The 25,845-nt window shown below is 44.3% G+C and overlaps 2 protein-coding genes across 5 annotated transcripts in view; one reads left to right on the top strand and one right to left on the bottom strand.

Annotated features, from left to right (window-relative positions):
• The window catches only part of lef1 (lymphoid enhancer-binding factor 1), a 45,130-nt gene extending 26,783 nt beyond the window's left edge, over window positions 1-18,347 (top strand). The window contains exons 7-12 of one of the 4 annotated variants that reach the window (XM_080463659.1): window positions 1,128-1,247; window positions 2,071-2,233; window positions 3,053-3,160; window positions 5,100-5,148; window positions 5,716-5,773; window positions 16,537-18,347. In XM_080463659.1, the coding sequence (XP_080319785.1) occupies window positions 1,128-1,247; window positions 2,071-2,233; window positions 3,053-3,160; window positions 5,100-5,148; window positions 5,716-5,773; window positions 16,537-16,723 (685 nt within the window). In that variant the 3' untranslated portion in view covers window positions 16,724-18,347. The remainder of the gene's footprint in view (window positions 1-1,127; window positions 1,248-2,070; window positions 2,234-3,052; window positions 3,161-5,099; window positions 5,149-5,715; window positions 5,774-16,536) is intronic. The other 3 variants (XM_080463658.1, XM_080463657.1, XM_080463656.1) reach the window with 3 other exon arrangements.
• A 118-nt stretch (window positions 18,348-18,465) lies between these two features.
• Window positions 18,466-24,464, bottom strand: hadh (hydroxyacyl-CoA dehydrogenase). The gene is made up of 8 exons (XM_080463663.1): window positions 24,236-24,464; window positions 22,770-22,898; window positions 22,337-22,494; window positions 21,951-22,077; window positions 21,043-21,132; window positions 20,556-20,628; window positions 20,362-20,478; window positions 18,466-20,265 (listed from the first exon to the last, which is right to left on the bottom strand). The coding sequence occupies exons 1-8, from the start codon at window positions 24,350-24,352 to the stop codon at window positions 20,147-20,149; spliced, it is 930 nt and encodes a 309-aa protein (XP_080319789.1). The 5' UTR covers window positions 24,353-24,464; the 3' UTR covers window positions 18,466-20,146.
• Between the last annotated feature and the right edge of the window lie 1,381 nt (window positions 24,465-25,845).

Below are 25,845 nucleotides of genomic sequence, written 5' to 3'. Positions count from 1 at the left end.
GGAATGTTTCCCAAGATTAAGAAATGCTTTCATAGGAGCCTCCATGCTGGGCCTTCATGGGGAACTAAGTGCCTTTGGATCTGTGGTAGTAGTCAATGAGACTGTTGGAACATGGTGATTGTAGTATACAATGGTGCACAAACTCGTGTAAATGTATACTGCAAAAAAAATGTATTTGAAAGTATCTTGATAATTGAAACATAGCTTCAGTGTTATAAGCAAGATAAAACCTAAATTGAAATTCAAATGCTTTGAGATGCTTTGTTGATCTGATGACGAACCGCCATTTATCACGTCTGGGGATCGATCTGAGAGAATCTAAGATGTGACGAGGGATGAAAAGGATATCGAAAGATTTCCTCATGTGTAGCACAAACCATGTGTGAGCGAGGAAATTCAAGCAAAATTGAAACAGCAAGTTTGTCCGAGTTTCCTCTCTTTTCAACCCAGGGTTGATTGTTCTCGTGGTGCAGCGAGAACTCCAGCACCAGCACCACATGTGCTTCCTGACTTTATTAGGGGCTGCCGTTGAATCAATGTATGCACAATAGAATATCATGTGAAACAAACATGCAGTTTCCTACGCCGTATAATCATAAAAACACCAATGGCTTCCAGCCTTTATTTGTCAGTGACCCTTTCATACGAATCAATGTTTCCTTGTGTATGCAGCACAGTTGGGAGTTTCCCCTCCCAAAGTGTTTAATGTATCTTAATTTTCAGATGCTGGAATGGAAAGTAACCAGCAGAGATTTCAAAAGTTCAAGGCATTTTATTATATATATGGTTTATTTGTGGGCAATTGTGGTTTCTCATTTGTGCTACCTGTCAATCATCTCCTAATCTGAAAGACTTCTGAAAGTGGGGTCATTTTTGATTGAGCATTAATACTGACTGCCGTGTGCGCAAAGTTGTACGAAATATGTCGAAGAGTTGCAGCTTTTCATTTCCTTTATTGACTAAAACAACTGACTATTGCAGATTTATTCAAACATCTACCAAATGTTTGCGTAAGCCTTTTTTCACCTTGTTTGGACACATACAAGCAGGCCTGCTCTTAAGTGGCATTTAAGTGACCCATTCCCCCTCCACTTGCTTTTATTAATCAGAGTCTGCTGTTATTGCAGGTTCTCGCACCACATGGTGCCCGGCCCCCCAGGTCCACACGCCACAGGGATCCCTCACCCGGCCATCGTCAACCCACAGGTCAAACACGAGCCTCCGCATGAAACTGACATCATGCACATGTGAGTCCAACGTCTATGAGACACTTCACTCACTCACTCTCACAGTTTTTCAAAGCGTTTTCTTGAACTCAGGCCTGACGCCATCACCCCAATTTGAGACAATGGATACTTCCAGGTATTTGTGCTCCATCAGTACAGTAGGCCTCTGCTGAACAAACCCGTTCTCTTGATGTGAGCAGATAAGTCAAGAGGGCCCGTGCTGGACTGATAACGTGGCCTGTGCTTCATTTGGCCTCGGGGATCATAACACTCTTAGCCGGTAACAGATACAGGTCCCAGATTAGTGCTTGGATGAACTGAATTCACTTCCCCCTGTGTGTACAGTGGGAAGTGCTTTGAGCACCCTGAAGTAGTTATCGCTGATATTTTCATTATTCATGGCCATCCTCGTAGCACGACTGTGCTGGAATTAAAAAAAAAGAAAAAGAAAAGGTTGTTAGAAAGTAATTCGACGGTTTGAGCAAAGCGGCGCTGAGTGTGAGCATTTGGTTTTAAGTAACTGCCAGTGTGCTGAGGACAAGAGGGTTTGGTTGCCATTACTGGTGAAGTAATCTCTCCGCATGAAGGGCTGCGCCTGCACAACTGCACATGATTAAAGAGGCCGAAGCCCATGGCGTGGCAGCCCCTCTCACGCTGCCTCGCCAGTGGTTGAGAGCATCCAGACCCCTTGCCGAATTTTGTCGCCAATGTGGCACCACAATTTCCTCTTTCAGTTGCTTTGCTGTTTCTTTCTTTTTTTCTTTTTTTATCTTGTTTTCCAACAATTTCTTCTCTTCGTACCTCCTTACATATTGTTGTTGGTTGTGTTTTTTTTTTCAAACAGGAAACCCCAGCACGAACAGAGAAAGGAGCAGGAGCCCAAAAGACCGCACATCAAGAAGCCGCTAAACGCCTTCATGCTCTACATGAAAGAGATGCGTGCAAATGTGGTCGCCGAGTGCACACTGAAGGAGAGTGCCGCCATCAATCAGATCCTGGGACGAAGGGTAGGTCATGTCATTGGTCCACCCTGATGCGCCGGTTCTTATGTTCCTTTCTCTTTCACTTTATTTTTGTTTGCGGACTTCAATCACTACCAAATCACAATTTATGCCGTGGCTGTAAGGAGGCTACATGGACTCCCTTTCCAAGCCCAATTACTCAGAAAAGTACAAAGATCTCTCGCTTTATTAACATAGTCTTTTATGAACTAGTTGTGATTATTGTCATAATGATTGCCCGAGCCAATTATGTTCCTTTCAGCAGCACAGATACAGACTGCCTATCTAAGTGACATCTAATCAAATTGGCTTTAATAAAATATGCCTGGATAATGGCATGGTTGGAAATGACAAAATTTGTTCCTTTTGAGGATTGGGAAAAGAGTGGAACCACAGAGCCATGTTAAAAAGCCCTAACGAATAGGCCTAGTGGTTGAGGCAGCCAGCCACAGCAAAGCCGTGTTTGTGGCCTGCATAGGGTAATTGCTTGCTGACATAGTTTGAATAAAAAGCGCTGCTAAATTGGAAGCAGTGTTTTGATATGAAATCAAAGTTTTTTTTTTCCTTCCCTTCTCTTCTTTCCTTCTCCAACTCTTGTGCATGTTAATCTCTTCATCATGTTTCCGCCTTCTTCTTTGTGTCTTTTATCCACCTCCCCCCTTTTTTTTTTTCTACACCAAACGTTTGGAAGTTGAAAAGATTTTTTTTCTTCTTCTTCTCTGTACCAAAACACCAGCACACTTCGCTTTGCAGGGAACATGCAAGTGCATGCCAGTAATTGACTGTATGCTATTTTTTCCCCTAATCTCCTTTGTACTGAAACAGTGGCATGCTTTATCTCGGGAAGAGCAAGCTAAGTATTATGAGTTAGCCCGCAAGGAACGGCAGCTCCACATGCAGCTCTACCCAGGCTGGTCCGCTCGAGACAATTATGTAAGTATCAACAGAACAGATTGGAAGAGGTGCGTGTGTGTGTGTGTGTGTGTGGGTGTGTGTGTGTGTGTGTGTGTGTGTGTGTGTGTGTGTGTGTGTTTGTGTTGATTTGTGGAGTTTGTGTCAGTGCAGCATGACTTGAGCTTTAAATGGCCCACAAAACAAATGACATACACATTAATTCACACTAGTCTCCTCCATGCTAATGGGGTCCATTTGTGAGACCCTTTGTTTCAGCCTAATGTGTAATTCATAACACTGCGATTCACTGCTATAGCACCATCCACATTCAAATGGATCGTTGTATCACGATCACTATTATTGCCACTGCGAGGGAAAATTGCCTGGTAATCGTTATGCCAGTCTTTGATGTTCCACATCAGCATGAAGCTTCGGATGTAAAAAGCTGTTAGACTGAGTTGAGGAGGCTGGATTGTACGTACAGCAGTCAGCAGCAGCAACCTTTGCTCCTGCAGCGGCCCATTTTACGTGTGAATGTGGGAGGTTCAGCTGGTTTTGGGATGCAGTTTCTTCGTGGACTTTATGTCTGTGTGTGTGTGTCTGTGTGTCTGTCTATGTACGTGTGTGTGTGACTGGGAGTCGTAATAATCCGTCTCTGCGTATGTGATGTGTATGAATTTTTTGTGAGCGAGAGAGAGCACCAGCCCTTTTATTAAAAGTGTGGCTCCGGCACTCACATTCACTCCACCACCGAAGTGCTTTGTGGTGTTTATCTGCCTCCCCTCGGACACCGGCAGCATCCCTCCTCCTTCTGCCTCCACTGCTCCACTGCCAAAATGCCTCGCTGAGGGGGAGAGACAGTTTCACAGCTCCGCTCCCACTAACGCACAGCACAGTTAGAGAAACACGGCATCAGCTAGTGACAGTTAGCCCAGATCCCATTTAATTTCTAGCTTTGTCATAACAAGTGTATGTGACGGGTGCGGAAAGAGGGAGGGGGGGTTTAGTAGAATGGCGTTTTTTTTCTTGGCATATCAAAAAGATAAAGATATCATGAATGCAAAACAGTTCTTACAAGTAGATTCTCTGTCCCTGTGAGAACAGCACTGCGAGTGCTCCCATAACCATAATCTTCAGCTGTACTGAGGAAGAGCATCATGCCTGGAAACACCCAGGATTGGTAACCCACTCGTGAGCATATAGAGCGTTCATAGTTTTGCCGTGTACCCCGTCTCCCCATCTTTTCTCTCACCCACACTCAGTCAGTCTCTCCTCTTCCCTGTCTGCCGCAGCAGTAGAAGGCAGATTAGCTCATGAATAAGTGGATTAGCAGACTTTGCAGCAGGAAACCAAAGTGCTGCTCATATTTGACTAGAACGACTCTACACTGCTATCTATACCTATAGTCTCCCCCCTGGGGATTTAGCATAAGCTATAAATCCTTACACACTCCCACCACCTCACTGCAAGGAGCGCAGCGCTCATCACCGTCATTGAGCTAAACTGGCCTAATTATACCGAGTGTTTTTATTTGCACTCGACGTTAATGTAAGTTATTAGATGGGCTTCACAGGTAGAGACACACACACACACACACACACACACACACACACACACACACACACACACACACACACACACACACACACACACACACACACAGTGGTCACCAGGGCTTTCTTTGTTTGAGTATGATGGTCAAAAGTCCAATCAGGCCTCAATGGTTAGAAACTACTTGTGTTTTAATGTTGTAATATTGGCTGAGAGCAGGTAGAGTGCACTTGTCTGAGCTTCCACTCCTGATTGGTCAGTCCCTCTCAGTGTTGTCGTTTGCGGTGGGGTTCGGAGTCCGGGGGATGCTGGCTGGATGCCCAGCAGGGGATGAGTGAACATGGCAGTCAGCAGCAGGATATCAGAGTGGTCTAGTGAGCGTGAGTGCTGGAGCCACACTTTATGTGTTCCTCTGTATATTTTTTAGGGAAAGAAGAAGAAGCGGAAGAGGGAGAAGATGCAGGAAACGGCCACAGGTAAGAAATGTGTTCCGGCTGTTTTTTTTGTTTTTATTATTATGATTGCTCCTTGAAGTTGGGAGTTTCACCATCTTTCTACACATGATATGTCATCCTTCACATTGTATTGTTACATTCATACCAATGCACAACCTGAGAAGCAAATGGCTAATCTCACAGTAAAGAGGAACAAACTCCTTTTCTGCTATTCTCATCCTGACTTCAGTGCTCTGACTGAAAATTCCTTGTATCCATCCCTCCATCCATTTCTCCTTTACTTGTCTGCCACCCTGTCTTGACATTTTACACCTCCTTTAGGATTAGTCTGTCCATTCTCTGGGACTACTGAGATTCTGGGCGTTGCACTATTTGTTTGCCTGCTGCACTACACTCTATCTTTCTGCTGACTTTGTTTAGCCGCGCTGTTCGACCACCTCTTAGCTCTGCAACTGTAATCCACTGAGAATTATATCTTAAGTAAAAAAAAATGTCAGTGTCCTTATCGGTCTGTGCAGTGTGTAGGCCACATGGACGGACATTATCTGTGCCGTTCAAATACCACAATTTTTTTTTTTTTTTTTAAAGATGCAATTTTCTGCAGGTACAGGCCAGAGAATGAAAACGGCGTACATCTGAGAATATGGTAAGACAACCCCTCCATGACCTCCCTGTCTGATCCACTTCAATAAATGTCACGTTTCTCTATCTTTCTTTCTTTTCTATTTTTTTTTTTTTTTAAAACCTGCTTAACACTGATTTGAGTGTTTGTACTCACAGACTAATCCTAAAAAAGGTCCACCCTAACCTCGCCATAGTCATTGTGTCTCTGGTGTTAAGACCCGAAGAGGGATTGCGCTTTGTGTGTGGAGTTTGTTCAACGGCTCAATATGCATTGGATTTTGTGTGTTCAGTGTGTATGTCTCATGTGGGTGTGTGCGAGTGTGTGTTGTGCTGGTCAATTCAATGTTTCTGTGAAGGCATTGCTTGCATGAAAGGTCCGCTCTGATGTCAAAAGTTTGTGGTTCATTTTCTTTCAGCCATATGTCAGACCAGAAAGGAAAAAAAAAAAAGTTCCGAAATATATAGCCTAATAAATCAAGCAGCTTATTCTCACAGTGTTTTCTAAACATGGGCTAAATAGTACATCTGAAAACAGTTTTACAAGTCCAGAACATTTTTTACTGCTGGTTGAGGCGAGCATGGCAGCTGAGCTCGGCTCCATATGGACTACATGTGTTGTATTTCTCTGTGTCTTTGTGCAGCAGAACGAGGATCCAGCAGCTTGTTTGGCAGCAACTTAATGAGATGCTATACCTTAATAAGATTTCATGGTATCTGGGGTTTCAGGGTGTCGATAATACTTTCATGACAAAGGCACTCCGTGGTTACTCGCTGCCTTTTTTTTCCTTCACCAAAATGCACAAAGTACGTTGAGATTTATCGATTCGGATCAAATGTCAAAGCTCCACTAAACTGTCACCTGTCCTTCACTTTTCTTTTTAAAAGGAGGATTAACACTCCCAGTATGAGGTGAAGGCAAACTCTATTTCCCCTCTCAATCTTGCGTATTCTCTCTGTCTATCTGCCTCCCTCCTCTCTCCCTCCCTGTGAGTCTGGTAGCATCCTGTTATTCCGCTCCCTTCTGGCTGCAGAAAAACCCAGGCAGATGTGACAAATCTGGTCTTACGTCCAAATCGCCCTGACCAGACAAAGGTTTTCCACTTGATCGATTCCTGACCCAGTGGCTCTTTCTGAACCCAAAATTGGGGCTGCCTTTTCTTTTCTTTCTTTTTCTGCCGCAGCCGGTTCTCAGAGCGCAGAGAGCGCAAGCGCAAAAAAGCACTTTATCTCTGATCCAATAATTAGCAGTGCCTAGCCGCAGCGGGATGGACACCCTTGCTGATTCTCAGTGACAGCCTTAAACTAATATGCATAATACCAAGGATACTGCCACAACTCCCCAAGCCCTCAATTTATGCAGATCCCAAAGAGCTGGATTGAGGTTAGCTTGCTGGAGACGCCAAAAAACATCTTTAAATGAACTCGTTTGTCTGTTTCTTTTCATCTGTCCGGGCCTCTACCCCATCTGTCGCTCCCCTGGATGCAAAATCCATAAGGAAATTTGTTAATGAGTTAATTCCAAAGACACAATCTGGACACCTTTTTTGTACCGAGGATCAAACACAGTGAACATTTGCTCCATTGGGATTCTATTTTTAGTACTTCTGGAGTCTTCATGAAGACAATTGAGCATCAAAAGTGACATACTTCAATGTGGTTCTATGATGATGGGGGGAAAATATTTGTATCAAAGTGCTTATGGTTTTTGTTGTGTTTTTGGAGCTTGTGATGTGAACCAGGGGTTGAGTTGCGGAGCAGTATTTTGTCAATGTTTGTTTTTCTTTGTCATCCTTTGCATGTCAAACAGAAAGCCCACCACACAGCTGCTTCCACCACAGCCCAACGGCTCTCTGAGAAGTCATTACTTTGACATTGTGAAATTAGAGTTTCTGTCTCCTTCCCTCGTCACTCCCTGCCTCTGCACCCCCTATTTTTTTTTTTTCTTCTCTTACGCTGACTGGAAATGTGCACTTTTACTCCTCCCCTTCTTCACCGGTTCCTTCGCCGCTCTTTATTTTGTTTCTCTCTGCCTTGCTTCCTCTCGTGCTGTACATAGTTTGTCTCGAGTAAGCCCACTGATTCACGCAGCCTTTGGAGATGGCTATCTGGCCAAGACACATACATGCCCTCGAGTCTTTCTCCCAGTACTGCTGCTGCACATTTTTTGCACATGGGGGAGACAATCCTCACAAAGGTGGCTTTTTTCTTTTTTCTTTTTATCAGGGCGGCAAAGGGCCATGGAGTCGCAAACACTTGCCATAAAACTGCTGTTGAGTCACATCACTCCGTAGTTTATGAAGTTGCCCTTTTGTTGACCTGTGAAAAAAGACTTTACCCACAAGCTTGTAGAAGTGATTGAATTTTTGATCCAGCAAACCAGCACATCAGGACTTTTTTTTTTTTTTTTTTCTTGATAAATGATAGGCTATGCATACTAATGCCTACTAATTTCACCAATGGCCATCTCTGGCCCATGCCCTGGTACAGAAACATAAAAGAAAGAGTTGTTCAGGCACCAGCTTTGGTGGCCACCCTCTCATCGTCTCTCTATGGCTCAGGCCGTGCCCTGGCTCGGCTTCCTCTGATGTTTGCAGCCAGCAGTCAGCTGTCAAGAGACTTTGATGAGCGAGGAGGGAAGAACAGAAAAAAGGGAGTGAGTGCGTTAGGAAGGGTAAAAAAAGAAGGCCAGAAGAAAATCCCACGTTCTCGAGAGTTCTGAGTTTACCCGGTCTCGCTCAGCTGCCACTCATCCTTCAGTCTGCCTCATGCCCCCCCCCCCCCCCTTTTTTTTTTCCCCTCAGTCTTTATTTGTTGCCTCTCATCCCCTCTCTCTTAGACCCTCTTCACTCTCTGTCTCACACACACACACACACACACACACACACACACACACACACACACACACTTCCATCTGAGCAGCCAGCCACACACTCCCAACTGCAATTAGGCGAGATTCAGCGTCTGCCTCCATTTCCCGAGCCGTTTCAATTTGGCACTGAGCCTCGAGGCCACTGCGGCACAGCCCACTGCCTCCACACCCTGCCTTATTAGTGACCTGGGATAATTGGGGAAGGAATCTGGATCGCAAAACTGACTGTAGGTCTCGCTCTGAGCAGCATGCAGGAGATGAGAGGATGTTTTTTAAACTGTACTTCTTCACAAAAAATAAAATAAAATAAGGATGGGGTATGAAATCAGAGGTAGGAGGTTGAAGGAGAGAGATTTGGACTTGTATCGGGGCTGCATCCCAGCTACTGTTACTGTAGTAGAAAATGAAATCGGAAGTTTTCACCCCTACAGTTCTCCTGTTCCTCTACCCGTTCGACCTCCACAAAGCTTACTTTGTGAAGAAAAATGACCCTCTCAGCACTCGGTGTCGGGATATCCAGCCGTTGGCAGTATGTCAGACCTGTAATTAAAGTACTTATGTGGTTTCAGCTTAAAAATACAGATCCTTCACACTGACATGGCTGTCTTACCCTGGCTGGGCAACCTTATTTGACACTTCTGAGCAAAAGGTGGGGTGGGGGATGGGGGGGGGGGGCGTAACCCTCTTAAAGCTCTGTGTTTACATGAGAGCAAATGCAGCCATAGTGCTCCAATTGTTTAGACTGGGGCTTAAAAATTTGTTTTGATTGAGTCACGGGCCTATTGTGTTGTGGTTTGGCCAGCTGCGGTAACACTATGAGGGTCCAATCTCCTCGCTTTTTGTGATGTCTTTTCTACTTCCTCCCGTTTCCTCCGTCTCTCTCAGCCCCCCAAGGCTCCTTGAGGCACCGCGAGCCTTTTGGAAGAGGCGGAGGTATATGACCTTATAAAACGCTACCCTGTGAGATGCTTATCGCTGAATAAAAGGCCCCCCCAGGTAACGCGGTGCAGGCAGGAAGGGGCTCGTGGGGCTGAAGGAAGTAGTGTTTATTTTTCTTCTTCTTCTAGTCGGTCTGGCCATTGTTAAAGGAGCCAAACTCGAACCCCCGGCTCCTCTTCTTCCACTCATTTTCTGCCTCTTTACTCCCTTTTTTTTTTTTCACTCCTCCTTTTTTCCCTCTACCCTGATGGTGAATAAGAGTGGCGGCGGAGGCCTTTGAAGCGGGACCACAGCAGACGGAACACTCATTGTGAAGGCCCTTTGAATGTGCCGCACGCCCCCTCCTTCCCCTCCCCTCCCTGACGTCCCCCCGGCCTGCAGTGGCTCAGACTGAGCCGTGCGGGGGCACATGGCCAGACTTCAGCTGCCCAGGCCCCCAGCAATGCCGCCTCAGATGTGGGCACTGCCTCCCCTCCCCATCCCCACCTCCTCCTCCCGTGCTATCCAAGCTTTACCCGCACATGCCTGAGGTTTGAGGTTTTGGTGACTCCCCCTTCCCATTCCACTTTTGACCACAAGCAGACCCCACCCTTTCCAATCTTACAATATTTAACACAGGCGCTGTCTTCCCTTTTTTTTTTCTTCTTCTTTCCCTCTGAACCTTTTAGTTTCAGCCCCTCCTGACTCACTTGTTAGTTTCTGATAGCCCCTGCGGTAAAAAGATACAACATCCCCTGAGCCCGGCTTTTGATTGGAGGTTAAAATTTTCAAAGCATTTCTTAAAGGGTGATTTCTTTTATGTTGGATGTCTCAGAAGCTGGAGAAAGTGCTGACAGCACAGAGCATCTTCTTTCAAACATCGCCTTCTTGTCTAGGTGCCTTTTTTTCTCTCCTTTCAAATGGGCTGTCCATTTAATTTTCCCCTTTTGTCTTTAAGAGTTGCACCGCAGCCACAGCTTTATTGACTGCAAGTTCCTTTGAAAAGGGTGTCACCAGAACCAGCTGTTCAATCCAGGCCAAGGTCACTGCCAGGACTCGCCAGCACACCAGACTCTTAATCTCAACATGAGGGCATTTCCTTACAAGACCTGGCGGATCTCTTAGTCAGAGCCAGGCTGAACTGAGATCAGTGGATGTGGAAAGAGGCAGGAGAGGTATTCATTTAATATTATGAGGTCACCGAGTCCTAGAAATATTGGTTCATTGGTGGTGCCTGAGTGTGGGTAATTTATGGATCGCTCAGTTGTTGCACAATTCAAACTAAGTAGGGAATATAAAAGAATCATTTTCAGTAGTTTGAAGGAATAAATGACAAAAATTGGTTTGTGCCAGATGCTTGAGGTTTGGGCAAACATTTTGATCTTTGGAAACAATGACAATTATTAAGTATCCTGATGCATTTCTGGATGATAAAAAGTAATCGTACCTTTACTTAAAATCTCTTTTTTTTTCCTTCACATTGGCAAAAAAGCAAAACTAGACCAAAACCTGGCTTGAAAACACCCTGAATTAGCCTTAATGTATTTATAACTGATCAATGATGGCTTATGTGAGTCATTGATAATATTTGATCAATTACTCATTGGCCTCTCTGACAGCTCTGCTGGACATTGATAAAACTCTTTGCCGCTTTATTCCCAAATTCACAGGAACAAAATTATCTATAGATTTATACTGTAACTGAATACAAACTGAAAAGGGAATAAACATTTTGAATTAGGCTTTGCTTCTTGTTCTCAATGCGTTGATTGCTGATACGTATTTGGACATGGACACTTTTGACGTGCGCAAATCTAATTTAAATAAACTCAAAGCAAGCAATGCCTCAGGACTTCCTCATGATCTGTGGTGCCCCCTCTTAAAACGATCCCCATGTTGGTAACCACTCGCTGGAGTGTTATGACTTGACTTTGGGGAACACAGACTCATGGACTGCACTTGTTTATGGCTCTGTCAGATCTGTTTTTAACATTCCCAATACAACACAGGCACACAAAACTGGAAAAATAAGACCCAAACAGTATAAACGGTAATTTACAAATTTCCGGTTATTTCTCCTCTAAATCCCTCCTCCTCTTTCTCTCTGCCATGATTTGCGCCTCGGGCAGTATTGGAGGCACCTCTGTCCACTTGGCTTATTTTTAGAGTGATTTGTCTGCAGTGTTTTTCTTTTTAATGGCACCAAAGCAGGCCCAGAGCTGCCTATAGGGAGTATTGCAGCCGAGGAGGTGGGCGGGTGGGTGGGACACAGGGTAGGGGGCTCCGAAGGCGTGCAGGCCAGCTGCGGTCGCTTTGATTCAGCCTGGGAGGTGAAAGCGGCGATTGAGGCGCGAGGCTGTGCCAGTTATCTTAACCTCACACACTTCAAACGCTGGGCGAGAGCTCGTCTTGACTAGTTCCTCCCTCCCTCCGTTACATTGAGGCAAAGGAATTGAAGCGGGGGTGGGTGGGGGCGAGAGTGTGTGTGTGTAGGGTGGGGGGGGGGGGGGGGGGGGGGGGGGCTGGACCTTCGTACGCCCTCTGAACAGAGAAGCGTTTCATTTCCTGCAAAAAAAAAAGTCCAGCCAGCATTCCTGAGCACTAATGTAGAAGGAGGTGGAGGAGGAGGACGGAGAGAGGTGAGGGCAGAGGAGAGGAGGGGTCAAGTTGCTCCTGAATCCCAGTGTTTGTGTCGGATGGACCTTGTGAAGCTCTGGCCTGTTGCCCCCTACAGCCAACCACCACGCAGGCACACACCCCTAGTGTTGCCACCAAGGCTTTGACACACACACACACACACACACACACACACACACACACACACACACACACACACACACACACACACACACACACACACACACACACACACACACACACACACACACACACAGAGCCCGCAGCCCCTCAGGACTCTTCCCCAGGCAGGAAGGCCAGTGCTTTTCATGTCTGCGGTGGGGGGAAGGAAAAATGCTCCCCAGGAAACTGGGTGCAGGGCCGGGCGTGCGGGCCGGCTTTGAGATCCTGGGATGAAAAGACGGAGGCCGGCGGAGGTAAATAAAAGCGACAGGGGCTCTCGCTTTTCTGCGAGTGCTGTGTTCCTTTCAGTTTCTACGCTGTGCGACTCGGGGTCGGCTCTCCTCGGGAAAAGTGGCCTCTGTCCTGTTCTCTTTTATCCACATGTGGTAAAGCAGTCTGCTGTGTGTGTGTGTGTGTGTGTGTGTGTGTGTGTGTGTGTGTGTGTGTGTGTGTGTGTGTGTGTGTGTGTGTGTGTGTGTGTGTGTGTGTGTGTGTGTGTGTGTGTGTGTGTGTGTGTGTGTGTGTGTGTGTGTGTGTGTGTGTGTGTGTGTGTGTGTGTGTGTGTGTGTGTGTGTGTGTGTGTGTGTGTGTGTGTGTGTGTGTGTGTGTGTGTGTGTGTGTGTGTGTGTGTGTGTGTGTGTGTGGACTTTTGAGTGTTAAGATGCAGCTAGGTTCAACTGACTTCTCTCCTCCCAAAACACACTTGGCTTTGCCACGAGGGAGAAGCAAACTAAAACCGCTTCTTTTTCCCTTTTTCGTTTTCACAAAACATCCATCTTTTTAGTCGCAGGAGGCATCTATCCACCTCTGTCTCTGCCTCTCCACTTTGATCACCGATTCCATTTGATGCTGCTCGGGTCTAAAATAACTCTCCGTGGCTTGTCAATAACTCAGGCTCACTCTGTTGTGTTAGCTAAAGCCCTGATCACGGGAGGGAAAACAGCACTTGACAGAAACTTCTTCTTTTTTTTTTTTTCCTTCTCCCGTCAAGGAGACGAGGCCACTTTCAAGTAACATTTTTTCACTTTGCTGTCAACGGGCAGCTGGACCTTCCCGTTGAGGTAATTACCAACAGACCCCCCAACGAGCTCTGCTAGTTTTAACCAACTGGGTCAATGTGGCTTTCCTCAAGAGCAGATTTGCGAGAAGTCTAATTACTCTTTGTGCGATGGCTTGTCAGTGATCGGTGTGACAGATCACCACCAATTAAGAAAGTTTGCAACCCTTGAGAGCGGCCATTCCCAAACTCAAGCGTGACACGGCCCTCGACAATAATCTCCTGAGGCCCACCTGGAGCCCGACTCTGAAATGTCAAACGGGACTGAAATAGGAGACTGAGATGATTTTCCCTGAAACGTTTATTCCAGAAGTCTGAAAGCTCCATGTTGCTCATTGAGCTTTACAGCCTACATTCTGTTGTTGTGTTGAAGTCGGCTTCCCACACAAGCTAAGCTATAGTTTAAGGTCAGAGGAAGGCCACCTTCCAATAGAAAACCAACTTCAAGATAAAACTGCAAGAGTGACGCAGAATTTTGATGACCCCCATTTCAATCATCAGCTGTGATCATCTTTGATAGGATTACGTGTCCGTGGGCCATTTGGTTGCGATCCCAAACCACAACAGGAAACACTGAAACACTTTTATGCACCAGGGGCCGAGGCCGACGCTGGTTTATCAGATGTAGCCAGGACTCGCTTGAGTCAATGAGGACATATTGTCTCACGTGCTATTTTAAATTGTGTAAATTAAAAACAATGAAATGGGTGACGAGCCCAGTGAATCTTGAATTGTTTGTTTTGGAACAAAGTAAGACCCGATGGAGCGCTGCATTAGGCGTAGTGGTTGGAACGTTGGGGTTCCGCTGATTGGCGTTTGCATGTTCTCCCTTGGCGTGCATGGATTTGATCTAGTCCCCCCTAGTCCAGAGACATGTGTTTGAGGTTAATTGTTGACTGTGAAATTATTATCATTATTATTATTATTATCATCATTATTATTATTATCATTATTATTATTATTATCATTATTATTATTCACGTCTTGACCCTGAGTGTGTTTGGGACCGGGGTTCAAATCCTGGTTATCAAACTTAACAACCATTTCTTCACTGTTACTAAACACGACCTGCCATGAAAACAGAGCGGCTATGTGGATCCTTTATTTCAGTTACATTTCATAAATATGCGTCTTTGCAGGATATATAATTATTTGATCCCAAAAACTCTTAAAAGGCAAAGGTTGTAAATATCAAAGTCGTCATTTAAAGCAGGATTGCTATGAAATGTCTATTAAGTTTTGAGCGACGCAAAGGAACAGTCAGAGAGTTTGTCCTGTATCCACACACAGGGAGCCTACCTCTGAAATAAGTTCATGTCTTTAAAGTACAGTGCCCAAACTTTTGATTTGCCTCTTTGCACAGAATACTACTGTACATTGTTGTACGGACTTAAGTTTAGTAAACTTCTAGTATCATTTTAAGGATCGCATGGATGTGCAGAGAGCATCGTTCTTTTTTTATCAAATCAAAAGGTGGTTTTAACGTATTTCTTCAGTTTTCTGCCATGACTCGTGTCTTGCGACATTGCATTGAAGGCATTTCTATAAAGAACAGACTAATGACTCTGCGACACCGAGGCAGTGAAAAGGGCTCCCAAAGTTATTGACTCAGTTTCTAAGCTGCTCTTGACAAAGCTCCAACAACAATTTCCAACAACACAAAATGGGTAATATTATTGAAGTTATGCCACAAACATGTGGTTTCGGACATTAATTTTTATTAAGCATAGTAAATCAAACGTCAAAAAAGTTCTGCATCGTCTTGTCGGTTGTTCGGCTGTGTAACCGCCACCAACAACCAGGCTGCTGTGGTGAACTGTGGGACGCACTCGGGTTTGACGGGTGACTTCGAGGGTGGTCTTTAGAATGTGTGTGAATTATTCTCCACATTGGCATTCCTCAGATGCAAAACATTCATCTTCACACTTTATCATCTCGCATTTATGCGCTGAAGACCTCAACTTAGGTTGTCGGGACAAACCCAGAATTTCTCTTTCTAGTTTTTTTTTTTTTTTTTCCTTCTCCATCGCCCACCTACAGCGGGAGCTTAAATGTCAACCAGAAGCAACACAATTGGGCGCTCGCCCTGCTGAGGGAGGGGGCAGCAAGTAAGAGAGCGAGTAAGGGAGGAATGAGCAGAGACGAGTGTAGCACTGCCAGCTGGGTCACAGCAACCCCTGTGTTGGACGAGATCAAAGCCAGACTGGCCCACATCCTGTCGCTGACCTCTGACCTCCTCTGTAGTTCAATGCTCGGTTCAACGCCGCTGTAAAGACCGCCATTCAATCAGCTGGAGCAGACAGGGTGAGAAACTTCTGACTAATAGTGTGACTGGTGATGACAGGTGACATTAGGCGAGTAGTTTTTTTTGTACCAAAAATGACAGAAGATTGAATTTGATAGACTTGCTTATGGCATTTTGTGGCTTTCATGTGGGAATAAAAAAAGACTTTATCAACAAGGCTGTCTCACACACACACACACACACACACACACACACACACACACACACACACACACACACACACACACACACACACACACACACACACACACACACACACACACACACACCAATGGATAATGGCTGAGCTGCCATTTGAGGTTCTTATTCTCCGTTGGTAGCAACGTTGAGTCAAAACCTGCAAATGAGAGATCGAAGTATCCCCCGAGCCACACCCTGAAGTATGCCGTCTGACTTCCACAATATAGAAATCTGAAGGTTTTCCTCTCATCTGCTCCAGTGAATCTCTGGGTTTATCTCCGAGCATTATTCTGCCAGAATTAAGGCGGAATGTATTATTGCAGTTCGTTTGTACACGAGTGCAAAAAAAAACTGTAAATTTCTGTAAGTGTCTTCAGGCTTTAGCATTTAGTTTGAAAAGCACCACAAGAAACATTAAAAAGAAAAAAAAAAAAGTGTGTAAGTTACAAAATCGTTTGTCATCCAGTTGCGGTTTGTTCCCTGTTGAACCGGGATATCATGATGAGACACATTGGAGTCACTCTTGAGTCAACCTGACACGTCTGTCTGCTCTTTGGTTTGCGTGACGCGAGTGTGAGCAATGTTTTGGTGCGACGTGTCGTGGGCCTCACTCGGTATCTGTGTGGTTGATCCAAATCCTCTCTCTTCTTTCTCCAGGAGGAAAGCGGAACAGTTTCTCCACATGCAAAGCAAAGGCAGCAGCTACGGGCCCTCTGCTCGAGATGGAGGCCTGTTAGATTCCATGAAGACCCTTGAACCTCCAAACCGAAGCCTCCAGTTCTCAGAGGAACCCCCCCCCCTTCCTATACTGACCACCCAATCCACCCCCCACCACCCCCCCTGACCCCTAGGTCCAGGCCACTTACTCTCTTTCCTTTATCACAGTCGCCACCGTCACCAAAAACGCTTCACTGTTGAACTGTAACCTGAATCTGAAGGCGCCTGCTGTTGAGACACTGAACTGAACAAGACAATCATGTTTGGTAGGAGCACTCCCACGTAACCACGATCCCTCACTTGAAAGCATCGATTTAACGTCCGCGTTTCGTCAAGTTTTATTCCTTCCTGAATATCAGCTTTACTGCAATCCGAGGCACTGCACTGAAAAACAGCAGCAATTGTGATGTGCGCACAAACCCCCGCCCCCACCCCCTCCCCCTGCGCCGCCCAAACACTCCTGTTGCCTGTTACTAAGTTATTTTTTTTAAGTTATTTGTCACCTCCGTTCCTTTGTATAGTTTATCAGGCCCGACATTGACTCCCTCAACACCTTCCCCCTTCCTTTCTCTCTCTCCATCTCTCTGTTTTCTCTCTCTCTCTCTCTGTTTTCTCTCTCTCTCTCTCTCTCTCTCTCTCTCTCTCTCTCTCTCTCTCTCTCTCTCTCTCTCTCTCTCTCTCTCTCTCTCTCTCTCTCTCTCTCTCTCTCTCTCTCTCTCTCTCTCTCTCTCTCTCTCTCTCTCTCTCTCTCTCTCTCTCTCTCTCTCTCTCTCTCTCTCTCTCTCTCTCACTGGATTTTTGAGACCATTTGGGGTTTCGCCCAACTGACCAAACACCTCTTTTTAGACTGCACTAAGGAAGATCGAGGGATCTCATCTCACCCTAGAAACGTCCTCAAGATGCCATTTCAGTTTGTCGCAGAACCGGTTGGTGCCAAAACGGATCAACACTTTGATTTGCTTTTTAATTTAGACTGAACTTTATTTTGAATGCTTCTTTTGTATCTTGAACCCTTGTTTCGATTTCTTGGTGTATATTTTAGTGATTTATGTTGTTTTGTTCTTTTTAATACTGTTTTTTGTTTTTGTTTTTGTTTTTTGTTTTTTTTTAAATATAGTGGTATATATGGAAATAAGCTTTGGACACAGGAAAGCCATTTTTCTTGTTGAAGCGTCTTGCAGAAAGTTGAAACTTAAGGCTTCTTTTGATAACTATTTGTAACAAATAGTGACCTCGAGTCTTGCTCAGATGTAAAATAATGCTCAGTATGTGTACTTTTTAAAACTGTCAGGATATGTCAATTTTCTTGGTATTTTTGCAGGCAACATTAGGACAAAGGCGAGAGTGACAGCTCAAGAGGCCTATATTTTATTGTTCTAAAACATGACAAATGAAGCAGATATATATATTTACCCCAGCACTTGACAGTCTTTCTTTTATTGCAATGGACCTTTTGTCTTTTTCTCTCTGGTAGCTAATAGTGTGGTCTTTATCCATGTTGTTTATTCCATGCAAACATCTCTGTAACATTTTGATTTTGATGCTCTATTTTAGTATTACTTGATGAATTCCTTTTTTTATTATCATATTTTTTGGGGTCACTGTCATCTTGGGGTAGCATTTTGCTTCCCAAGGGGTCATATTTGAACGGTTTCGACATGTTTTGTTTTGTTTTTTTAAAGAAAAATAAAAAAGGCACCATTGGCTCATTTGATCACACGTGTGGTGGGAAGTCCAGAGCTGGATGTGCCAGATCTAACAGCATGTGTGTCGTCATTGGAGGTTACAGACTGTGGTGACACCGGAACCAGAATTCAGCTTTTATGTTTGTGGAAGCTTCAAATACTGAATGAATCTAACAAAGAAGATGGAACAGAAATACTTTATTGATCCCACACGTTTACACATTTACACATTGCTACAATCATCTTATATAATAATCTTTGGTCATGCTGGCGTATGACTTGGAAAAAGGTTAATCTTTGTAACTCTCACTGGTTAGTGCTCCTGAATAGTTTTCCAAGACATTGAAAACCAGTTAGTCGACAGATTTGAGATCCCATTGCAAGTAAAACAGCACCACCTTGTGTTTATGATGCGTTAACGTCACCGTTTCCGTCACTGCACTCTGATCAGAGTGAGATATTCTGTATTAATGTGTCACATTCTAGTCATTTTAAAACCAATAGATCTGGTCGATCTCATGATGGTCCAGTTTTACTCATGAAAATCCTTTAGGGTAAAACCCTGGATTTACAGGAGGCATGCTGGATCAGAGGGTGGCACCGTCATCTCATGTGAAAACTGGCTTCTGGTTGTTTCCGTTCACGTTTGTGAGTTTGCATGTTCTCCCTGCTCCCTCCAGTTCCTCCCACAATACACTGACAATGCACGTCTACCTCTACGTTGTACCTTACCCTTCATTAAGTGAGAATTAAAATATTGACAGTTTATAAACCACTGAAACTGTTTTTACCTGCTGAAGGAAAACGTACATGTTTTAAAATGTGGTTTGTTATGGTGCTTTATGAAACTCACTTCAGTATTTATGTATATATGATATAAAAAGGCACATACAACCAGATTATATTCACTTGACAGAGGCAGCAGAGACTGCGCCTCATCAAACTTGTGGAAGAAGTTTTCCTAGTTGGTCGCCTGTGGATTCATGAGCAAGCAGGCTGGTATTCTTCTAAAATCTATATTGACCAATATTCTCATTTGTTGCTGCACAAACGGATGAAAGAACATTTTTTTTGGCTCATTTCACCTCCAGCTTTTCTTGATTTGGTACGTCCAAATTAATAGTTAATTCTGATTTTAGTGTTCCAGTGTATACAAACGAAGATGAATCTTTTAATGTCAGCTCAACAGTAGCTGTTCATGCTTTCTGTCTGTCTTCACATAAACGATCTGAAGAGGGAACGTCTACCACGTGGGGGAAAAAAAAAAAAAAAAAGTCTTACAAGCTTTATTTTGCAACATACAGGCTCTTTTCAGTTTAATATGAGCTACACAAAAATTTTACATACTACCAAAATGAAAAATGTTTCACATTCCATCACTTTATAATCCTTTTAATGCCGAGATTCAACTTTAAATATCTGGAAGTTATTCTATATTATTGTGTTTGTGATGTCACATGTGTGACATGCTGGTGCGTCTTGACCGTGAGTGGACTGAAGTCCTTGCTGGGGGAGCGGTAATGACTATATGTCTGCAAAACTCTGCTTCTGCTGTTTTCCAGATTTCACAACATTGGAGAAGTTAATGTCATGAGAAGTACACATGCCAAATGCTGTCAGCTGTGGTCAACTGACGCCCGTAAACAAATTATCCACATCTGCAAAGAAGTCAGAACGTTTTAGTGTGACAATGAGGAGAAACCCCCAAGTTCTTTTGAAAATAACCCTTTGATTTAATTGAATTTCTTTACACATTCGGTGACGTCCAGAAGACAAGAGGACACGGAGAAAAGACAATGATTTTGGGTGTAATATTCACAGGCACTTTTCAGTTGGAAGCTTTTAACGTCTCCGCTCGTTGGCGTCTACTTGTACTTGTAAAATCCTTCCCCTGTCTTCCTGCCAAATTTGCCTTCTGCGACCAGCTTGTTCAGCAGTGCGTTGGATTCAAACAGCGGGTTGTGGGGATCCTTTTCACACCAACCTGAAGACACATGAGCAAAGCGCAGGGGATGAAGCATCTTGCGGCGGTTATGCGTTTATAACACTGTTCCTGGCGTGTTTACAAAGTTTCACTCACCGTCGATGATGAACTTTAAAGTGTCCAGTCCTACATAGTCAGCCAGCTCAAAGGGTCCCATGGGGTAACCGGCACCGAGTTTCATGGCAATGTCAACGTCTTCTTTAGAGCCGTGACCTGATGAAACCAGAATTAGACCCATAAGAATAGGAATGACTTCTAACCAGGTGTAGTGGTGGAAGGGATATAAGCACCTCTCTCATGCAAACGGATCGCCTCGATCATGTACGGAACCAGGAGACGGTTCACAATGAATCCCGGCGTGTCCTACAGGAAGAACACATTAGAGGCTGCTAAGATTAATGTCACATAAAAAGACAGAAACTTGTCTTTAATAAGACATTTCGCAAAAGTTTTTTCCGGCCACGTTTTACCTGCTGACCTTTTCATTCTACTCTAAATTTTACTTTTCTATTCAAATTCATTTGAGAAAAAATGAGTTCACTTTCACTTAAGGTAAGCAACTACAAAAGTCTGTAAAGTTTCTATTTCTACTGATGTACAGAATCAAAGAGTTGACACCCCCCCTTCATTCCTAAAGCATCAACAAAACTGAATGATGCAATCCACGACTGATTCTCCTGTGTACTGTGAGACGCTTCTCAGTATTCGGCGCTGGTCCACGACATTCAATGTGATCACAGTGCTTTTGCAAACTTATGACATCAGGCACACGTTTACCTTGCAGGACACTGGTGTTTTTCCAAGGACTTTACTGAAGCTCAGGAGGGAATCAAAAGTCTCTTGGCTTGTCGACGAGGTCGCGACAACCTGCAGACAGAAAAATGTTGGTTGTTTTTGTTCTTTTTTTATACTTCAATCACGCATTCCTAGGTATTCTCATTCCATTCGTCTGCTAAGCAGCAGCTCACACAACAACAACAACAAAAGCACTCAGTTTCTTGCTGCTTTTTGCGCCCTGCAATGTTCCACTCATTTGAGCGAATGGTTGCAGAAGACGGAGCCCCGGCGCAGGAACACAGAGACGATCTGGACGGGCAGGTTCTTTCTTTTTCCTTCAACTAATCTCAGACTTCTCTCAAGTTTGCGACATGCATATGTCCTCTCATGAAAACTTTTAAAAGCCATCTTCTGCTGCAGGAGAGGTGGCTTCCTGAATTCTCTACAGCGCAACAAGGGAAAGATTCTTGGAAAGTGATCCTGAGAACATATGAACACTTAAGCCTCGGTCCCACTGCACAGAGAGCAGAACGTGACGGGTCGGAACGGCGCGGTTCGGGTTTTCATTTGTTCTCACTGCAAAAGTTGTGGATGATACCAAAAGAACGGTAACCAAGAGTCCTCAGCTGCACGCCCCTTTAAACTCCACACCGCTTTTTTGACCAACTCACAATCCCGCCTACATTTTAACGGTACTTTCTGCGGTGGGACCGCGCAACAGATTTGGGTCTGGGTATGCTTTGCTTTACCGTACCGCCCCCGTGACATTCTAAATACACAAGGACTTCTACAACCTTGGAAGTTGTTTTGGAAAAGAACTTTTAGTCTCTTTCATTAGATCAGTGACATTGATTTCCTGCATATTGAATTGTTTCAGTTTTGTTCTCTAAAAACGAAGGCGGCCTGACCTCCACCAGCTTCATCATTGGCACCGGGTTGAAGAAATGAAGGCCGCCGAATCGGTCCAGTCTGCTGGTGGAGCTGGCGATGTCAGTGATGGGCAGGGAGGAAGTGTTGCTGGCAAAGATGGTGTGTCTAGAAGACAAAACAGCAGTTATTAATAAAACTGAAATGTGCTTCTTGGCAGTGTTCCTTTGCAAAAGATTCATCACACATGTCTTGGTCTCAGATGATTTGGATGTCCTGGATGTGGGAATGAGCTTGTTTAAAAGTGAACAATCCTCGTGTTCTATACAGTGGATTGAACAACACTTCAGAAACGTGTGGCTGCCATGAAAAGCGTCGGCTGTATATCCAACGAATCGGTTGAAAAGAAGTACGAGTCGGTGCTTACGCGGGCGCCAGCTTGTCAAGCCGACCAAAAAGATCCTGTTTGATTTGGAGGTTTTCTACGATGGCCTCCAGCACGAGATCAGCGCTCTGCACAGCGGACCCGGCGTCCGACGAAATCGACACTTTCTGCAGGACCTTCTGGATGAACTCTTCTCCCGCCTGAAAAACAGAGAAAATACTAAACTAGGAACTATTCTATCGACTGTCCACATGAAGTACCGCGACTGATCGGGGATTAAAAGCTCAGAGCTACTTTAAACTCTGGGTTAGTTACCGTAGTAACTTACTCAGTGAATCTGACCTGTTTGTCCACGTCTCTTCCGTCTCACTTAAACCCTTAATGCATATGTTGAACATGTTTTCTCATATAACTTTTTCTTTCTCAATCTGCCTCCTGTAACGGATCCTCACTTTGTTCAGCCACTGCGTCTCACCTCCGGTTTATCGGCAAACTTCTTCTTGACCACTCTTTTCAGACTCCCTTCAATTCCTTTCACAGACTTTTTCAGGACGTCTTCAGACGTGTCCACCAGCGTCACCGAGTGGCCCGTTGACGCAGCGACCTTTGGAAGAGAGAAAAAAAAAGATTGGATGACTGAAAACGCAGCGCAGGTGATCGGTAGGAAGGATTGTTGACTCACAGAAATGACACTTCGGTTTGAGTTGAGGTTTGGAGCAGGACAATCGTTCCAAGATTAACTTTTTTTGCACAATCCTAATGAAGTCAAATGAACTGATGTGGCTATGGTGTATGTGGGCGACTGTCCTTCTTTAATGTTATGGCGTATAGAAGAACTATAGACTGCGAATGTAGAGACGATCATTCTGTGCAACTGCTCTCATGCCAGCACGAGATGATAGTAGGCATCTTATGGTGTCGGGACAGTAATGACTCGTCATTGCACTTCTACATAAAGCACCACTGACTGGATGTGGATGCGACTTCTACACCAGTTAATGCAAAGTTTTTGTAGCATGTATCAAACAAATAGACATATAATCTAGTCTGGCGTGTTTTTAGTGCTGCAGCAATGAAATGCAGCTCCTCAAAAAATGTACAATCTTGAATATTTTCAAATCAATGTAGCGTCCAATATCAAGCAGAATGAGTCACAATGGGAATTCACTGACATATATAGGTATGCCTACCAAAATCAGCAGGGTTTCTGACTCCAACGACTAGAGTCTTGCAGTACAAGCTTGCGTCACACGATGGCGTACAGGCACTCAAAGAAGGTTTTAGTTAATAGGTAGTTAATTGATAACACAACAAAGGCTGGAGGGCTTTGTTATGGCACAGGGATGTAAACTATATGATAAGCTGGTTTACATCATTTATCCACCGGATCCCGGTTGGACCTCTGCAGCTCCCAAGCAAAAACATGAGTCAAGACTCTGGAAATCAGGAGAAGGACACAACATCGCCACCTAGTGTAGATCAGAGGCATGTCTTCACTCTGACATTGTGGCTCTTTAAAGAGACTGACCACAAATGAGTGAAAAGGCTGTAAACATTGACACTGCAGCTAAACCTACAACTTTCAACCAAGACTGTACAAGCTGTGGTGGAAGTGTGACTATGTTCTACACGAATAAGATGGAAGATTTAGAGCTTTATAACACCAATTTACTTATTAACCCTGCTTGAATGCACAAGCGGCAGGACGGAAACGCAGAAGGCTCAAACTTAAGAGTTCACTGAGTAACTTTATACAAAATCACAAACGCGATTTAAATGTGTTTAAAGGGACTCATGTTCGCTTGATAAACCCAGACACTTCCAACCGTTCCCAACCCAGTCACATCCTGGAGTTAGTGAGTGTCTATCAGACAGCCCTCAGTGAGGAAAGCGTGTTCGCGTTTGGTTGCTACATTGCTAAGCTAACCCAGAAGCTCTTACTTGTGCGATTCCTGCTCCCATCTGCCCCCCGCCGATGATCGTGACCTGTTTAATGACCACATTTCTGACGGCCGTAGACGAGAAGCCTCGGATGAATTGGCGTGTGAAGAAAGCCATGGTGGTGTGTGTAGTGTGTATGTGTGTGTTTGAGTGGACGTGTTGCGGCGCTGCAGAGCCCCGTGCCCGTCACGGGAACGCGCACTGTCACACCGGAAGTAGGCTCTGCAGTAGTTTCTTCATCAGCAATGCATTGACATCGGTTACTTATTAAGTGCATTTGCAATTGTAAGAGCCATTTGTCCTTTTTGATGGCATGTTATTTAGTTTATTTAGACATGTTTTATTGTTTTATGATTTGGACACTTGGTGGCAGGTACAGGTTGTATATGTAGAGGGCATAGGTCACAGGATGAGGACGGCACAGGTGGGGCGCAGCAAACAGGTTTAACTAGACCAACAGGACAGTAACAAACTATGATATGACACAATGTAATGATATGAGGCAATAGCAATTGGTCTTGTGGAACTGTTTATGATTTAAGATGGAACATGTCAGTCAGACAGCGTAGCAGCATTTCTGTGTTGTGTCATTCTGTCAAAGTTCTTATATAAAGGTTCTTCCTCCAAGTCAATACTGGTGTGGAAAACCCTGCTATTTTCATCATTTGCTTTAAACACATAAACGTAAACTCAATTACAAGAAGACTGACTGGACAATTCAGTTGTTTGGTTTTGCAATGGTTCACTCCACACTCACACAATAATTGGACACTGGACCACTAAAGAATTGTCATTACAGTAATATATCAGCCAGATAACCCCAGTGTGTGACTGACCACTTCTTTTTTGCATTGTATTTCACTTATTACCTAGATTCACTGCAGTGAAGTCAGTGAACTGAGACTTGAGACTGTTGATTCTGGATTCATTACAAAGATTTCAATTATTAACCTGTGTGATTCAGAAAGGGTGAGAGGACAACCGATCAGCCACTCAATTTCCTGCAGGGCTGTGCATTATGGAAGCAGAAAATCTAGAGATCCAGTCAGGGCGCCTCAGCCCACATGTGGGAAAATGCAGATTGTGGACAAATAAATGTCCACAACAAGACAACAGAAAGACAGGCGATGCATGTGTCCCAGTAGCAAATTTAGAGTGACAAATCACACAACAAGCGTGTTGTTGTGGAGGGAAGCGCGAGTACTTACACTGGGACTGGAGAAACATGTAAACCTCACCCAGAAAGGTGTCCTACTTGCTGTCACACTTGTGCGAAATATATGAAATGAATCACGAGGCCGAAAAGAAGTCTGCATTGCAAAATGTGTTATATATTTTTGTAGACGGCATATTCAAGTAAGAGAAATGTTTGGAAAATAAAAATGATAAATACATAAATCTATTGAACAATCTATTAAACACTGGTGGGCCACTTTATTAGATACACGTGTGCAGTATAATTTGATATTAGTACAACATCCATGCCAAAAAGTCCCCATCAAAGACAATAATTAGTCGATCGTTATTTTCACTTAGATTCTGCACAGCTTTGACGTTCCTGTGTGGCATTTTAATGCTGTTTGATGTCGAAGTAGCCAAGAAAAATCTGC

This window comes from Lipophrys pholis (assembly GCF_963383615.2).
Source record: "Lipophrys pholis genome assembly, chromosome: 5".
Classification (NCBI taxonomy): domain Eukaryota; kingdom Metazoa; phylum Chordata; class Actinopteri; order Blenniiformes; family Blenniidae; genus Lipophrys; species Lipophrys pholis.
This window is presented reverse-complemented; position numbering and strand designations above follow the sequence as displayed.

What these genes read in the sequence shown, in the direction of transcription:
- hadh (XM_080463663.1), bottom strand. Translation starts at nt 24,352, where the DNA reads ATGGCTTTCTTCACACGCCAATTCATCCGAGGCTTCTCGTCTACGGCC. An exon ending in CTTGACAAGCTGGCGCCCGC is followed by an intron (nt 22,078 to 22,336) that starts GTAAGCACCGAC and finishes TTTGTCTTCTAG; the next exon opens with ACACACCATCTTTGCCAGCA. An exon ending in GATCCGTTTGCATGAGAGAG is followed by an intron (nt 20,479 to 20,555) that starts GTGCTTATATCC and finishes TGGTTTCATCAG; the next exon opens with GTCACGGCTCTAAAGAAGAC.